Source organism: Notolepis coatsorum (assembly GCF_963971535.1).
Source record: "Notolepis coatsorum genome assembly, chromosome: 9".
Lineage (NCBI taxonomy): Eukaryota > Metazoa > Chordata > Actinopteri > Aulopiformes > Paralepididae > Notolepis > Notolepis coatsorum.
In genome coordinates this window covers 134,101,842-134,119,225 of record NC_140173.1, presented here as the reverse complement: position 1 = coordinate 134,119,225, position 17,384 = coordinate 134,101,842, and the positions used below count along the sequence as shown (strand labels likewise).

The 17,384-nt window shown below is 42.7% G+C and overlaps 1 protein-coding gene across 4 annotated transcripts in view; it reads right to left on the bottom strand.

Moving 5' to 3' along the window:
* map3k4 (mitogen-activated protein kinase kinase kinase 4) overlaps window positions 1-9,416 on the bottom strand; it is an 83,353-nt gene extending 73,937 nt beyond the window's left edge. For 3 of the 4 annotated variants that reach the window (XM_084321675.1, XM_084321677.1, XM_084321678.1), the window contains exon 1: window positions 9,212-9,416. In XM_084321675.1, coding sequence (XP_084177801.1) covers window positions 9,212-9,246 — 35 coding nt within the window. In that variant the 5' untranslated portion in view covers window positions 9,247-9,416. Of the gene's footprint in view, window positions 1-8,906; window positions 9,037-9,211 lie in introns of those variants that run through there. The other variant, XM_084321676.1, reaches the window with a different exon arrangement.
* Window positions 9,417-17,384: the final 7,968 nt, after the last annotated feature.

The following is a 17,384-nucleotide window of genomic DNA, read 5'->3' as shown; positions in this document are numbered from 1 at the left end:
ATTCCTTTATGCCCACATCGCCCGAAATTAACGTTTATGTACCATTACAATCACTACAACGTTAGCGTAAGCTAACAAGCTAATCCTGATCAGAGGCAGAGGCGCAGAGCCATAGAGAACAGCAGTGTGGACTGGGGAAAGGGAAATGGGGGGGCACTCTCCTCTTCCCTGTGTGTGTGCGTTTGGAAAGACGACGAAGTCACTAGTCAGGACCCAGGACTAGAGCTGCCGCGGTATTGCTGTTTTCCTTACCGCACAAATTTGCAAAATATTTCCTACCGCCGCGGTTATTACCGCACGCACACAAAAAAAAAAAAAAAAAGTTTGAATGCATTTTTTTTTTTAGTAGTAGTCTACTCTTTATAGCATATAGCCTGCCTCTAGTCTAAATGTCTATCTTTAGAGGATGACTTTGCAGCATGAATATTGTTTGGGATTCGGCAAGCACGCATTAGTTATTGAAAGTGAAACACGGATTCGAAGTTTCCCCTCTGGTCGTGCGCAGTTCACTCGGTGTCGCGGGCAGGGGTGGTTACCCCTAACCCCCCCGACCCTTTCTTATTATTATTACTATAAAGTTACTACTTTATAATAAAGGCATTCGTTTTGTGGCATTAACATTATATAGTTATACGTTCAATAACATCAGCGTATTTACCGGACAATAGCAAGGCAAGCAATACTCTATTCATATCTCAGTTCCTTTCTTTGCTCAGAGCGTGCTGAGTTGTCCCATTCTGCGGTCTGTTAATAAAGTTTTCAATCAGACAAGTGTATAGAACGAAGGGCTTTTATTATAACATTCGTTGCAGACAGTAAAATCATTATGTCTCGTTTAGTACTCCTTAGGAGCGATGGTAGTCCACTCCGGCGGAGAGTTAAAGCTAACGTTATTAGCCGTGTTGTGATGAGCTGACATTCAGGAAGTAAAAACCTAATACACGCTTGCCGATTGGTGGTAACACACTGCATGACGCTACAACGTGTGACGCGTCTCTCTTCTGACCAATCAGTGGTCTGCAATGTTTCACGTGACTTTTCTGGTACCCAATAGGGTCGCTTGGAACCTCGATAGAGGAGTAGGGTATATCTGCAGAGCCGCAAGCCCAACGAGAGGAGGGTAATTTATTATTATTATTATAAAAAACAGCGGTGACGCGGTATTCAGCCTACTCTGCGGTGGCCGTGATGTAACAGCGATACCGCGGTAATGCGGTAATCGCGGCAGCTCTACCCAGGACAGGAGTATATTATAGTAAACTGAGGATTACCGAGGATGGACAGATAATGTTGATATTCAAATATAAAAAAGTTTCGAGAGGAGTGGAAGTTTGAAGACAGACTACAATATGATGCGGGGGTGGTGAGTTGAAACAGTGTGTGTGTGTGTGTGTCCCGACCCCACTTCTATGTTTCAATAAATTATTTGCATTTAAAACTATTAACGCTGACTCATTCCTTCAGTCCACTCAAAATTATGCTAATATTCCTTATGTTGTTTATGATATTAATTGAAAATAGCATGAGAGTATTATATAGTAATAATAACACATGGCGATATACTAAAAAGCTATTTAAAAATGTTGGCTGGTAAAACATCTGCCCGGCTGGTAGTTTTTCAAATCTACCAGCCAAATGGCTGGTAAGTCAAAAAGTTAAGTTTGTTCCCTGATTAGACTGAATGAAAAGCATGGGGGGGGGGGAATCCTGCTTCTGGACCATCATAACAGCGTGGAATCGGTGTTTCGACCACCCAGCGTTGGATCAATAAACGCGATCGATATTTGGAATGGCGATCAGGAATTGGAATAATCTTTTTGGAGAACATCTGATCTGAGGTAAGGAATCTATTTTACCAGTCTTAGGATAATCAGAGCTTTTTTCACAGAGATATCAACGTGGGCCCTATGTGTCTGTGTGTGAGATCAGGAAATAAGAGATTTGATTTTTCAGCCCGCTTCTATAGCGTGCATAACTTTCTAGTTATTACTAAAAAACAGTATATATAAAACAGTAGTTGTATGAAAAAAAGAAGAAAAAAAAGGATAATTTATATAATTTTTTTTAAATTAAATTTTTTTTTAATGTATGCACTGGTATGCCCCCCCCCCCCCCCCCCCCCACTGTACCGAAAAAATACCGAACCGTGACTTCAAAACCGAGGTACGTACCGAACCGTGGATTTTGTGTACCGTTACACCCCTAATATATATATAAACATAATTTTTTTAACCTTTATTTTACCAGGTAGTCACTTGAGTTGAGATCAATGATCTCTTTTTCGAGCAAGACCTGGCAAGATTTGGGCTACACTGCCCCAGGTGAGTGCAGTGCAGGTCACTGAGAGACAACCAAGTTTGCCGTGAAGACCCGCCCTACTCTGCCTCTGATTCGCAGACTGTGGGTGGGGGAATGTGATTGGACCAAAGCAGAGTCACAGAGACAATGGCTCCAGTCGACATGCATTGCACAGAGACGTTGCTTGCATTAGAGAGAGCAACTCGTGTCGCAGATAATAGATATGAAAATGGTTCAAATTCATTGAATTCAGCTGGATTTCAAATGGCAGTCTTTTTTATTATGTATAAGTTACTAATAATTATTTAATAAATATTAATTAACCCAAATCCCAGTTTTTACAGTATAACAAAACCAAAAACGATCGGTATCGGCAGTGTATCGGCCGATATGGCTCATAGACGATCAGTGATCGGTATTGGTGGCAAAAAACGTGATTGGGCATCCCTAATATATAGGGATGCCCCGATCGATCGGCCAGCGATCGGTATCGGCCGATATTCAGTATAAACATGAGATCGGTGAATTTGAATGCTTTATTTTCGCCGATGGTGAAAACCGATCGATGACACGCGCGAAAATGATGATCCAATTCTCAGCGGAGTTCTCACTCGCTGTCTCTCTCTCGCACACAGCTGCTGCACGCCTTGCCCCTCCCCCTCCCGCTCCCATGTCAACATGCTCCGGCATAGTCTAGTGCATGAGACCTCCGTGAGCTAACGTTAGCTTTAGCTACCTAGCTAACGTTACTGTTTAAACTAAATGACAGAGTCAACTATTCACTTTAGTTTAATACATGAGGCATTGTCTAAAGTTATCTAGCTGGCTAGCTACTGATATCAACATCTGATCATCATTTTGGCATTTTGTTTCGCAGTAGTTGGCTAGTGGTGGCTAACTAGCTATCGTTCCGTGAGCTAACTTTAGCTACCTAGCTAACGTTACTGTTTAAACAAAATGACAGAGTCAACTATTCACTTTAGTTTAATACATGAGGCATTGTCTAACGTTATCTAGCTGGCTAGCAGTAGAGCAGATAGCTCCTGATATCAATGTCTTAGAACATCATTCGTTTTTGCAGCTGTTGGCTAATTAGCCATCGTGCTTCATAGCCTTAACTGAACACTGAGAACATCTTATAGGTTTCAGGTCATAGGAAAATACTTTGACTATAATGGTCAGAAGTAAATTAACTTAGATACTGTTATGCTTAACATCCAGTACTATTCACTTTACTTAATTTCTAAGATTAGATTAGATCATTTAGACCCGACTTTGAGAATGCCTGTGTTAGACCTACAGTATAATACTGCCAGCTGCTATAAGAAAACCAAAAACGATCGATTTATCAGCAGTGTATCGGCCGATATGACTCATAGACGATCGGTATCGGTGGCAAAAAACGTGATCGGGGCATCCCTACTAATTTAGATTATTTTCAATATTTCTTCCCGGCCCTAGTTAATAGTGCATGCATGCGAGACGGAATGAGAGCCAGTTTAACTAAAGGTTCTGCCCTGGGCAGAATGGAATGACTGCATCACTCAGGAATGACAGCGGAACCAATGACGCCACCACTGCCGGGATGTTTGTTTGGTTGCCATGAGACACTCCCCGACCAATGCACTGTGAGCAGCACCCACTGTAAAGCCTGCACAAATTCCTCTTCATCAAGACTTCTCCCCCTTTCTCCCTTTTCCTAAAATAATAACCTACTGCAGGCAGCACAGAGAGAGAGAGAGAGAGAGAGAGAGAGAGAGAGGGGCAGTGGCTGGCCTGCCCTCCTGTTAACCGTGGCTGTGGCCTGCCACTAGTGAATGATGGCTGCAGATGGCGTCTGGCTGCTCTCAATGCCTCATCTGATGGCTCACTGGGGTTGTAATAAAGGCCAGTGGAATGTTACAGCCCCCCGGCCAGGAACACACAGTGCATAATAAACAGCATCAAATCCACAGCCTTTTCTGTATAGTGGCTGAGGCAGTGATATGGAGGGCTGCTGCAGTCAGAAGGGGGGGGGGGGGGGGCTGACCTTTGACACCAGACCATCCCGACCATTGTGCCGGGCAGGGGCACTGTATTGTATGGCGGTGACACGTGGCCCGTGAGGCCCACACAGCTGAATAGCACACAGCTGGTCCATCAGCACACTTTGCTCACAATGGCCAAAGCAAAAGAGATTGTTTAGCGAGAGGGAAAGGAGGAAAGGTTGGCTGCTCGGACTTTTTGCAGAAGCACGCTTGTTGCAGCTCATCAAGTCATTGTGGCATATAACAAACAAAGTGGTGTCAGCCAAGTCCAGTGTTTTGATTGCAGCAATTACAAGAGGCCTGCGCAGGCCTGCTGCCCGTCTCCTATTAGCACATTGATGAACACAAGGAACCGAATCTCGTGTAAAAAAAAAAAATAATAATAATAAGTGCAGCTCACATGGGAAGGTGCAAGACAAGACAATAGCATGCAAATCCCGACAGGGGTCTTATTTCAACCCCCGTATGTAACCGGGCCTGCACTGTGTCCGAGCTAGAGGCAACAGCGGCCTCTGGAAAACAAGCAGAGCGTTGAGGCGACCAGCAGGATTACTGCCACAGGCTCAGAGAGAGAAAAAAATGTTGGCAGAGGGAACAGAAACAAACTTGACCCCACCCTATTCAGGGAACTGTGTGACACTTCCAAGAGTGGACCTCAAAACCTCTCCTGCACACGCATGTCGCAAAGCATGCATCGTGCTATATAGCATGTTGTCTTTTGTCACATGCCTGGCGTTACAATGTTCTTATCATGCTGCTGCTGATCCACAGTATACACACCATCACCATATCCCATTCAACCCATTTCCATTCGGAAGACTCGGGGTCAAAGCACTGCATGTTTCCAAACTCTGCTTCTTTCCTTTTTCCATTTGATACTTGAATACCGTACCGTGGAACTTAATACCAGGAACTCACCCCCGGTTTCTGAGAAAAGTCCTTAATATGCCAGTGGTGGCATAATCTATCAGAACAGGCCAGAAGGCCTTGGCAAGCCAGCAACACCCTACACATGATCTAAATGTAGACACTGCTTGCAGACTACGTAGTGCAGCACAATGTAAACAGTGCAATCATGGCCTTTTTTTTTCTTCCTTTCTTCGCCTTTTGACATTTCCCTCCTAAATACACAGTGCACTGCAAACAACTATCTGTTCCAGATGTAGGGTATATGAAACAGGTTACAGGCAAGGGGGGCGACACCCACACTTGCTAAGGGCTTCAAAGGGAGTTTAGCTGTCTGACTGAGGCCTGAACTCAGTGAACTGAACTGCATTTACAATTTTCAATTGCATCAGTGCATGTCACGTGAAAATGTGCACCCTGGGAAATGCACAATTACATTAAGCATAGAACCGATTATCTTTGGTTTGCGTTTTGCAGCTCTCAAACAATGTCACAGTACACCTCCCTGCATCTTTTATAGGACCTGCAGCATCACCAGTCTACCACAATGGAAACTTATTAGTGGCCACACCATATCGTCACGTCTAGTCATTGCGCAATTTATTTGGTTCCATTGCAAACATGAAGGAGATGGCAGCGTATCGCAAGTAAGTGACGGAGAGAGATTACGAGGGCTGGATTCATCGTCTCCCGAGGGCAGGGGGTGGCCAGTGATAAGACTGCAGTCAGTCAGGAAATGGTAGAGGAAGAGATGAATCTGTGTTCCACAGCCTGTGTGCCGGCAAATAAGAGGCATTAATGAGCTGCTGGAGCCATGGGCGCCTCCGGGGCTTGAGAGGCGGCTATCCACAACGCACACCACATCCTGAAATCCCTGGAATGCTTGTGGGGAGAACTGAGAACACCACAGGGCCACAAAGTCTTGAGACACGGTCCGAGACAATGGCCCTCATTTATCAAAGCGAGTGTACGGCCCAATCGGATCATAAAAAAAAAACGCATGCATGCACGTTTCCCCACAAACATCAGCGGTATTGATCAATTTGAACTCATGCCAGTAAGTTCCGAGTCGAAAAAAAATGCAAACTAATGTTGTCTTCCTCAAAACACACAATTCCTGTTTGAGCAGTTTGTGGGTGATGAGAATATGTAATCGCATCACTATGTGAAACAAGGACAGCCACGCACACTGTAATGGAAAGAGACAGCAGACTGTCTCTACAAACTAATATGCAATTCAGCCTCTATGACTCAATATTTCTTAAGCCCATCTAATTGAAAACCAATGTGCTATATATAGGGGTGTGTATCGCGTATCATGATACTAGAGTACATTATGTTATATCGATACGCGTGATGCCCAGGATTGTGATCTTTTTCACGGTCATCTTTCCAGACCTTTTACTATTTGTTTTCAACATGCGTTTACTCAAAGAATAGGAATGGGTTTTCCTTTCGATGACTACTAATCTCTCCGATAGTGTATTTATTTTCAATATACCCACAACATTTCTTCAAAAATGTTGGTCATAAAATCACACGCATGCAGAGGTGCATGTGATTCTCTCTCAACATGGACCTTGGATATAGTGCTAATATTAATGCGGGGGAAAGTTTAGTAAATCAGCCATGACAATACATGTATGATCATGTAAACTCCAAATTAGTAGTGGTTTTCAACAATGGCAAGATCAATGAGGATGAGTAAATACTGCATGCCCTTCTAATCTATCTATGCCACAATGCCAGACCAAGAGTGACATTAACTGAAACAGTATTGCACAATCACGCATATCGTTGTTTGTTTCTCCACTTGTGAGAACGGAGTGCTCTGAGGGGGGGCAAAAGGGGATGCAACATTCGCTGAAATAACATCATTAAGTAGTCCTCAAACACAATCACACATTATGCAAACAAACTCGAAGGGGCACTTTGCCGAAAAACAACATAGTTGTCGTGTTAATTACAGCTCAATGAAATGGTGTAGCCTAGATGAAAAATGTATTGCTATTTTTTCATTGAGCTGTAATTAATACAACACATGATGACATCACACACTGGTGGCCATATTTAAACACATTAACTCTCAAAAACTGTCAAACTAAATGAAAGTGTGCAGAACAGTTTAGAGAGCCATGGGATATGCGTGAGATTATGTGCAAAATAAATCTGCATTGTTTTCTTTGAAGCGCCATAAATGTCATGTATGTTGTGTATGTCATACATGTCGCTATGAATTGAAAATGGGGGGACCCTGATGTAAACAAGACAAACGTCTTTCTCTGGTCTGCATCCCCTTAACAATTGTGTGTATTGTACCCATTCTGCAATCTGTTAAATAAAGTTCTCATTCATTCATCCCTTCAAGCAAACCACTACTCGCGAAATCAACCTTGTACAGTAAATTACCTAGTATGGTTGTCAATATTCCAATGTACAGTCTTGCTTGTACAGTGTTCCCCCCCCCCAACCCCTCCTACCCAACCCCCCCCCCCCAACCCCACCCAACCTCCTCCAATGTACAGTTTTGACGTCAAATGTATGCTCCCTTTTCTGGACTCTTTTTGTATCACAAACAGTACTGTATTTGTAAATCTGGTATGTCATAAATGTATAGATGTAGCAGTACTGTCTATCTGTATGTCATGTGTGTCATATATGTCCTGATGAATTGAAAATGGGGGACCCTGATGTAAACAAGACGAAAGTCTTTCTCTGGAGCTGTACTGTATTGTACCCATTCTGCAATCTGTTAATAAAGTTTTCAATCAATCAATCAATTCAATCAAGTCGTGTAGCATCATGTTTATCTCTTTAAATCCAATGGCCCTGCAGCCGAGAAGGGAGGACAGTCAACCGCACAGACATAACATGGAATTCCAGAGAATCTGTCGCCAGTCAGTCAGTCAGGGGCAAAACACGCACGATGACGACGTGTGGGTCAAATGCGCACATGAATCAAACACATTAAATAACCACATTGTATTGGCATGCGAATTTCCACTACGGTGGCGTTTTGATGTTGTTGATGTCAACGTTTCCACGAGATTGACACATTATTAACGATACGGTTGTCAGTTGTTGCTACAAATTATTATCATTCTGATACTTGACAGAAGTGTGAACCACTTTTGCACAAAAAAAAATTAAGAAAAAGAACAATGTTGTGAGGGGGGACTTGTGGGCATCTATCAACCACTGAGGTTAGTTTAAAAAATAAAAATAAAAAAACGAAATAATCACGATTGCTAAAATAACAATGTACACACATGCTCAGGTCGCATATAACTCCATCATGTGATCATATTGATTTAGCAGCAGTGTGCAGAACAACAACAACCCAAGCGCCGAGTGGAGGATTAACACCAACACAGTTAGTGCAGCAACATCATGCTAGTAGCGAAAGCTAATGAACTTTATGCCTCTGCGCCATATATAATAACACAACTATGTTCAAATGCATGGTCAGGGGCATCACAAATCATCAACAAAGGACGCCCAAATGGTCAAACATTATCAACAGATACAAGTGCAAAAGCCACAAAGCGGTCTTCCTGGCGTTGGGTAACATTAACCAACCTGTGCGCGAACAATACGTTAACGCTATAGCTAGCTTGTTGTAAAAAAAATGTTGCACTGTTTGGGGAAATAGTTGAGAATTATTTGCAATGTTACCTTTTCATTCGGCCAACATTCTGTCCGGTTCTATAACATACCACACAGCAGAACTATAATCCCAAATATGAGCAAACACAACGAACGTTTTATAAATGTACAAAATTGTCTCAAAAAAAAAGTTTGCAACTACAACGTTTGCAAATGCAATAACTGCACGACGAGGCCCACTATTTGACAGGAAGTCAGTTCCAGAGGGCTGAGCCTTGGCTGACTGCAGTGTCTCGTTCGGATCACAATGTGGCAAAGAACGATTTTGTAGTTCTTTTGTGTAGTTTTTCGTGTCGTGAAATTCGCATCGTTACCTGCTGGACTCGTTGCGATCCGGAGGCTCCTCCATAGCAAGGCAGTGGCTCCTTGTTTCTAGAAGTGCATGGACTAAACCATGTCCCGGCAAACTCGATCACACTTTGCACCTTGAATGTTTGCAAGAATAGCACATAGGCGTATTTTTAGAGCACTTTTTGTCCACCGGCACAGTTGAGTCGTCTCGCCCGTGCGTGTGCCGTCGCCATCTTTCCAACGCTCATTGAGGCAATAGGGTATATCTGCAGAGCCGCAAGCCCAACGTCTGGGCGGGGCTTCGTGGCTTGTGTTGAGATCAGAGGCTCTGTGTAGGATTGTTAGTGACTGTCTAACTGTACATATGGCTGTTTACTCTGGTAACTGTTTGATTGATTGATTGATTGATTGAAAAGTTTATTAACAGATTGCAGAATGGGTACAGTACAGTACAGCTCAATACATACAATTGTTAAGGGGATGCAGACCAGAGAAAGACTTTCGACTTGTTTACATCAGGGTCCCCCATTTTCAATTCATCATAACATATATGACATACATGACATACAGATAGACAGTACTGCTACATCTATACATTTATGACATATCAGATTTGCAAATACAGTACTGTTTGTGATACAAAAGTGTCCAGAAAAGGAGTGTATATACATTTGGCATAGAAACTGTACATTGGAGGAGGTTGGTTGGGTGGGGTGGGGTTGGGTGGGTTGGGTGAGGGCTGTACATTGGAGGTGGGGGGGGGGGGGGGGGGGGGGGGTTTGGGAAGGGGACACACCCACATTTTACACTGTACATTGGAATATTGACAAAGCCTTACTTGGTCATTTACTGTACAACTAGGTTAGGACATTTGTAGGGGCCAGTTTCGAATTGCAGTCTCACGTAGGTGTTTTTTGAGAGTGTTTTTGAAGGTGGGTAGTGATTCACATTCCTTTACAGCTTTAGGCAGGGCGTTCCACATTGATGTGGCATAATTGCGAAACGTGTTTAGTCCCTTGTTTGATCCGAATCTGGGTTTTACATGATTTGTGGAGCTCCCTCTGGTGTTGTGATCGTGGTATTCACTGACCTTTGGGAAGTATTTTGACATGTACATGGGTACATGTACATTGATTGATTGATTGATTGATTGATTGATTGAAAACTGTATTAACAGATTGCAGAATGGGTACAATACAGTACAGCTCAATACACACAATTGTTAAGGGGATGCAGACCAGAGAAAGACTTTCGTCTTGTTTACATGATCAGGGTCCCCCATTTTCAATTCATCAGGACATATTACATGACATACAGATAGACAGTACTGCTACATCTATACATTTATGACATACCAGATTTGCAAATACAGTACTGTTTGTGATACAAAAAGAGTCCAGAAAAGAGTATATACATTTGACGTAAAAACTGTACATTGGGGAGGTTGGGTGGGGGGGGGTGGGGGGGGGGGGGGGGGGGGGCAGGAGTGGTGGGGGGGGACACTGTACAACTGTACAAGCAAAACTGTACATTGGAATATTGACAACCATACTTGGTCATTTACTGTACATTGGAGGGGGTTGGGTTAGGACATTTACATGGGCCAGTTTCGAATTGCAGTCTCCCGTAGGTGTTCTTTGAGAGTGTTTTTGAAAGTGGGTAGTGATTCACATTCCTTTACAGCTTTGGGTAGGGCGTTTACCTGCATATATATGTAATTGTCTCCACCAGTGACTGTCTAGTTGCATATCTGTTCCCACTAGAGGGCGCTCTAGGCGGAGCCACCCAGGTACTCTACCTTATGGCGAGTATAAAAGCAAAGGTATCCACCCATTTCGTTCTCTCCCCCAATGTCTCTCAGTGAGAGAAGACTTGTGTTACTGCTGCTTACCATGTGAATAAAAGAAGTCACGCCAGTTCAGGCTCAAGATAGAAACCATACCAGCGGCCATCAGGCTCCACAACAGGGGGCAGCGACTGCTACCAGACATTGACCTGGGACTTATAGGAACCCAAGTAGGACAACTTACACTACCTTAGGCATACTGCACCTTATGTGGATACTGTGATACTGTGAATAATGTATATTTCAGTGGATACTGTGATACTGTGAATAATGTATACTCAGTAGATAGTAAATTATAACACTACCTTATGCATACTGCACCTTATGTGACACTGTGAATACTGTGAATATTTTTTTCAGCTAGTTAGATAGTAAATTATATTGACCTATTTGTTTACACTGCCTGTGTTGTTTTTACTACCTGTACCACCCCCCCCCCCCCCCCCCCCCCTTCGCCCATGCTGCTATGATGCCTGAATTTCCCCAAGGGGATCAATAAAGGAATATCTTATCTTATCTTATTATTGTCGCCCTATAGTTGAATTCTGTTAACAGCTTGGACTAGGTTTGAGGCGGGTCTTCGTGGCTTGGACTAGATTTGACTGTGCGTGGGCGGGGCGTCGGGGCTTGTACCTTGACTTGTTTCCTGTAAAACCCGGAAGTAGTCAGTTTGTGCTGTTTATTTCTAACCCTAACCTTAACCTTAACCTTAACCTTAACCTTAACCTTAACCCTAACCCTAACCTTAACCTTAACCCTAACCATAACCCTAACCTGCAACACGGAACACAGAAATGCAAATGCTGTCGAGTCCTCACTGCTTGTAAAAATAAACAGGTTTGAGGTTTTTATTTTGACACAAAACATATACAGATTTTACTCCATTTACACTTTTGTCAAGGATAGGAACGAAAAAGGTGCAGTGCCTTATTTACATCGTTGTCCTTGGATGTCAAGGATGCTAGAAACAGACACATATAACTCATTACAAAATTAATCACAATTATTATATTTGCATAGTAATAATGGCACAAACTGACTACTGCACAGTCAAACCGAGTACGCCTTTAACCACTTTAGAACACCTAAGCACACTTTATATTTATTGGTAAAGAATTTGCACTACAACCCATACCTCATTACACCTTACTGTAAATTGTACCTAAATTGTACCTCATGCCAACTTCTGCTTTGCACTGTATAGTATATTGTATGGTAACTCAGTTACTTCTACTCTACATTGAGCATTGTATATATGTATACTGAACACTTTTGTCTACGTACTTGACTTCTATTTTATACTTGCTATACTTATTTTATACTTATCTATTTTTGCCTAGCACAGTCTCTGGAGCGTAACAGAAAGAAGCATTTTGTATAAAAGTATTCTGTACTTCTGTACGACAACTAATAAATAAACTTGAACTTGAACTTACAAGCCCGAATGCACAGTCAGAGTACAAGCCCCGAAGCTCCGCCTCAAACAGAGTACAAGCCCTGAAGCTCCGCCTCAAACAGAGTACAGGCCCTGAAGACCCGCCTCAAACAGAGTACAAGCCCCGAAGCTCCGCCTCAAACAGAGTACAAGCCCCGAAGAGCCGCCTCAAACAGAGTACAAGCCCCGAATAGCCACCTCAAACAGAGTACAAGCCCCGAAGACCCACCTCAAACAGAGTACAAGCCCCGAAGCCCCGCCCAGACGTTGGGCTTGCGGCTCTGCAGATTTACCCTATTCATTGCATTGAGGACCGAGGAGTGTCACTGAAGTGCATTATTACTCATCTCTTATTACTACGGCAACCCGGGCAGCTCAGCAGCTTTAATGAAATCATGCCGTACTTTCTCTAGGGGCTGAGGCACCGCACCGGGGGCGGCCACCTTCGGACAATGTAAAAGCATTTAGGTGGAAAAAAGAACAGTAAAATTGCCCTAGTTACTCATTTAGCTGAAGTGGGGACTCTACCCGGTTTGCAGGGTGAAGGGGCAGTGTTCCTTACTTCTACAGTTCCCCCCAGTTCCTAGCTGCATTTACTCACAGGGTACTACAACATAAAGGCAGGTTTAACATGTGAGGAAGCCTTCCCCCTGGCCTACAGTGCAGTCCATGTGTGATTTTGTGTTGTTTTGGCCCTGCAGAACATTGTATTTGAAATGGAACAATGACTATGCAGACACAGCTTTGATTTGAGGGTGTTTATCATAAAAAAAAATCAGATTTAATAGTTGTTTGTAAATCCTTTAAAATCAGTGACTATACCTGAAGTCTGCAACCGTACTAATAAAGCAGATGCCAGTGCCCCCACATACATTTGAATGGGACTTAATGGGGATATTAAGTATACAGTGGATTCTCATCACAATACTCAAACACAGAGTATGGGATATGTAGTTGACTTCTGTGTTATTCTGTCCAGTCCATGAGGGTCAAAAGACAATATAAATCCTTACCCTTCTGCCACTATAAGTGGAAGTACAGATAGATGCAATTTCAGTGACTTTTCCCTGTCCAGTTTTAATATGGAAGTCAATGGAGAAATCAGACACAAAAAAATAAAGTCACTGAAATTGCGCCGTCCTAAGACTTATGGCGTATGAATGAATATTGATCATTTAGAAATGTAACAAGTAACTTAAATTGCAGTGTCTTGTGGTGAGGTGTTTTGGCTAATAATTCTTGTGACCTCAAATTGATTAAAATAGCATTAAAATAGACCAAATACCTTATCGGTCTGAAACCCTATTGAAGGCCATAAAGAGCATTGCAGAGGGCCACATTTGGCCCCCAGAGCCCTGCTTTGTGCAGCTTTGGCCAAAGGACCTGTACTGTATATTACCTCCTAATGAAAAACCATGGGGACTGTGGTCTTTCAGCAACCCAACATGGAGCAACAAATCTATTCAAAACCCTGTAACTGAGGTAGAGTTGAAAATGTGTTATCAGCCATACCATAGCTGCAGCACCCCCTCCTGGTCAATGGCAACTATTGGGGCCCTATCCATATTGTGTTCAATAAACTGTAGCAAGTATTAGCCTACCTTGGGTCAGTATACTTCAGTAGAAAAGTGCTAATGAGATGAGTCTGAAAATAATCAGAGACCCATCTCATCCAGGTAATGCACTTTTTTATATGTAATATTACTCGCTTCAGTAGTAACAGCTCGTATCAGAAGGCATGTGAGGCCCTTAACTCCTCACCATCTGTTCAGGCTATGATCACCCAGATCAACCGTGTCCCCTAGGTACCTCTTAAAAATGCTGAAACATTCTCCAGACACTCTTAAATGCACCAGACAGTTTATTATGTCGAGGCTTTTAACACTTTGAGTGCCGGGACACGTCTTTTCACGTCTTTGCTGGCCATGCTAAAGTTGCCGGGGGACGCTGTACAGCGTCCTTATATCAATATTTCAAAAATCTGCGATCGGATTCATAATGTCCCTCCGCTGGCCTGAGATCCACCAGCAGGACCCACTGAGCTCTCTGGCGGTTCAGGAGCGCCATCTGGTGGCCGATCGGCGCAATCGCCAAAACAGGATGTTGAATAGAGGTTGTCATGACGACCGTAGTACTTCCGGGCGCTCGCTATGGTTCATGTGACTCTGGCTCGTCACGCTACACGGTGATCGATTGCCAATAACTCGATAAACAACATGATTTGGACGTATATACCATTATACAAGCTGGAGATGGACCGGGTAAAAATATATCCCATAATGATAAAATTTCTACTCGACGATGATCGCCCAACGGCGCGCGGAGACTGGGGTGAGTTTCAGCGTGTAACGTTACCTTCTTCGATAATAACTGATATTATCAACATTTCACCCACATTAGATGATTGGTATAACGCTGCCCACGGAATTATAAACGCCCCCTCGCCATTCCGGTCAACATCAGATGACGTGTAGTAACTTCTAGAAGTACGTCTAGTTGGAATTTTTTATATCGCGCTGATTGCCATCAAACTGTATTTCATCATCAATATAATGCATTTGGGGCTATATATCACGTTCTGGAGAAAGCTGCAGAAAGAGATGAAAACATACTTATACATTAGACCATACTTTACTATGAATATGTGAATGAAAAAGTTTAACGTTGCTACACAATGAACAATACATATAGGACTTTGAATGGGCCCTAATAATGGCAATGTAGCAATAGAATTTAAAAAGTTATAGCCCTGCAAAGAAGGGGACTTTCTCCATAGACAAATAGCGCTGGCAATCTATGGTATATCATTAATTTAACCTTAGGCAACCAAAGTGTTAACACTTTGAGAGCCAGCCGTGTTTTCCTTTTTACCCCCTTGAATGCCCAAATCCACTCCAATGTTAACGTTAATATCACCTAATCTATGTTTTAAATTATGGCTATGTGTCTAATCTGCCCGTCGCTTATCAAAGACTCATTTTCCAGTCAACATTGTCAAAGCAGATTGTTTTTTTATCGCTTCATTTCAGTTTGATAGCATTTTGAAAATCACTAGTTTTCGCGGAAAAAACAACACATTCTATGATAATCGTCTTTTACTGGAATGTTTTGACTGTAAAAGCCATCAGGAAATAAGAGCAGCGATTATCAGCGCGCGGCACAAGCGTGCGTGCGCACACATATACTATCGATTATCTAGCGTTTATTTGAAAACGATTCATAAATAGGCCGACAAATGACAACGTTCTAGAATAGCCATATCACATATAGGGGAAACGCTTATATATCCGTGAAAACGAGTCTGATTATCCTAAGACTGATAACATAGATTCCTTACCTGAGATCAGATGGTATCCAAGTGGTTTATTCCAATTTCCGATCGCCATTCGAAAAAATCGCTCATTTGATTGATCCATTGTGTATACAGTAAAACACATATTCGCCGCGGCACCAAGGCTCCAGAATGAACTCTGGTAGACCCCGGTTACATCAGTGAGAAGTAAAATGTCGAGTCAGAAATCCTTTCTCCCATTCACTTTCATTGAGTCCAATCCAAAAGGGTGATTTACCATCTGGGAGATGATAGGGGGCGCTTTTTTCACATCTGACCGCCTGGGGTGACTGGATCTCCAACGGTAGGCTCGCTTGATGCAATATGATTTCAGATCGCTAATAAAAAAAAAAAAAAAAAAACAGAGTATTCTTGTGATGGGCATTCAACCCGCGGGGGGTAAACCCGAGAAAAGCCGTGAGTGGCATTCAAAGTGTTAAAAGGGGCCTAAAACATTTCTTTTTAACAAGGCTTTTGCCTGAATTTTTCTTTTACTTTTCTTTTTACTTCTATTCATTTTTTTTTCATTATTTGAATCTATTTAATTTTTATGTTCTTCCATTTCATTGGTTGTTTTATTCATTTTAATTGTTTTATTCATTTAACTTTTTGTCTTTATCTCCTGTAGCACAAGAGATTTTTACAAATGTAAAGTGCGGTACAAATTGAATTTATTATTATTATTATGCATCTGTATGTCTATGAGTATTTACTTTATTTGCCTACTTTATGTATTCTTAATTTATTTCCATGTCTATGCTGATGAGTATTATGTTATGTGTATGATTGTTGTATATCTGTGCACTCACCCAGACCAATTCCAATCAATGTTTCATTGAAATGGTAATAAACTATTGAATCTTGAATCTTGTTGGCATGCAGTTTGTGGCGGTTCTTAACCTCAAAGCCTCAATCTTATGGTGAACGAAACAGGCTTTGGTAGTAGTAATGTTTTGGGAGAATGCTGACAAGTAGTGTAGTGATATCACTGGCAAGGTGGGTCTTCTTTTTGGACTCTTTTGCCTCTCTGCCGCTCACAGGCTCTGCCTTTCTTCTCTAAATGCATCCGTCAGCCATGGTCTGGGTGTGTGTAATGGTTAGCAGGCTTCTTGGTGAGTGGACTGAGCTTGTCGAAGGAAGTTGAGAGGGCTGAAAGGAGGGTGGAGGTTTCCATATCTGAAGGGAGAGCAGAGAAAGACTCACTCAAGGGTAGAGGTGACGTCAGAGGAGAGGGCGGAAGGGGACAGGGAGCGTAGGTTGTGTCGAATGAGACAGGTTGAGTTTGAGTGGGTGGTTTTGGGTTTAGCATGAATTAGTGAAATGATACAAAGAAGTCCTCTGATACATGAAGGGGAGTTACCGTGGGCATACCGAGTCATGGGAGAATATGAGGTCCAGGGAGCTGCTGGCTTTGTGGGTGCAGGGAGGCAGGTCGAAGGATTGTAGGAGAGAGACCACTGTGGCAGACTGGGAAGAGTCAGGCAGGTTGAAGTCACCCATAAGCACCAAGGGGGTGCCACGTTCTGGGAAGGAGGTCTGGGTGTGTGAGAGAAGGTGTATACTATAGAGATAATGCTGCAGTTG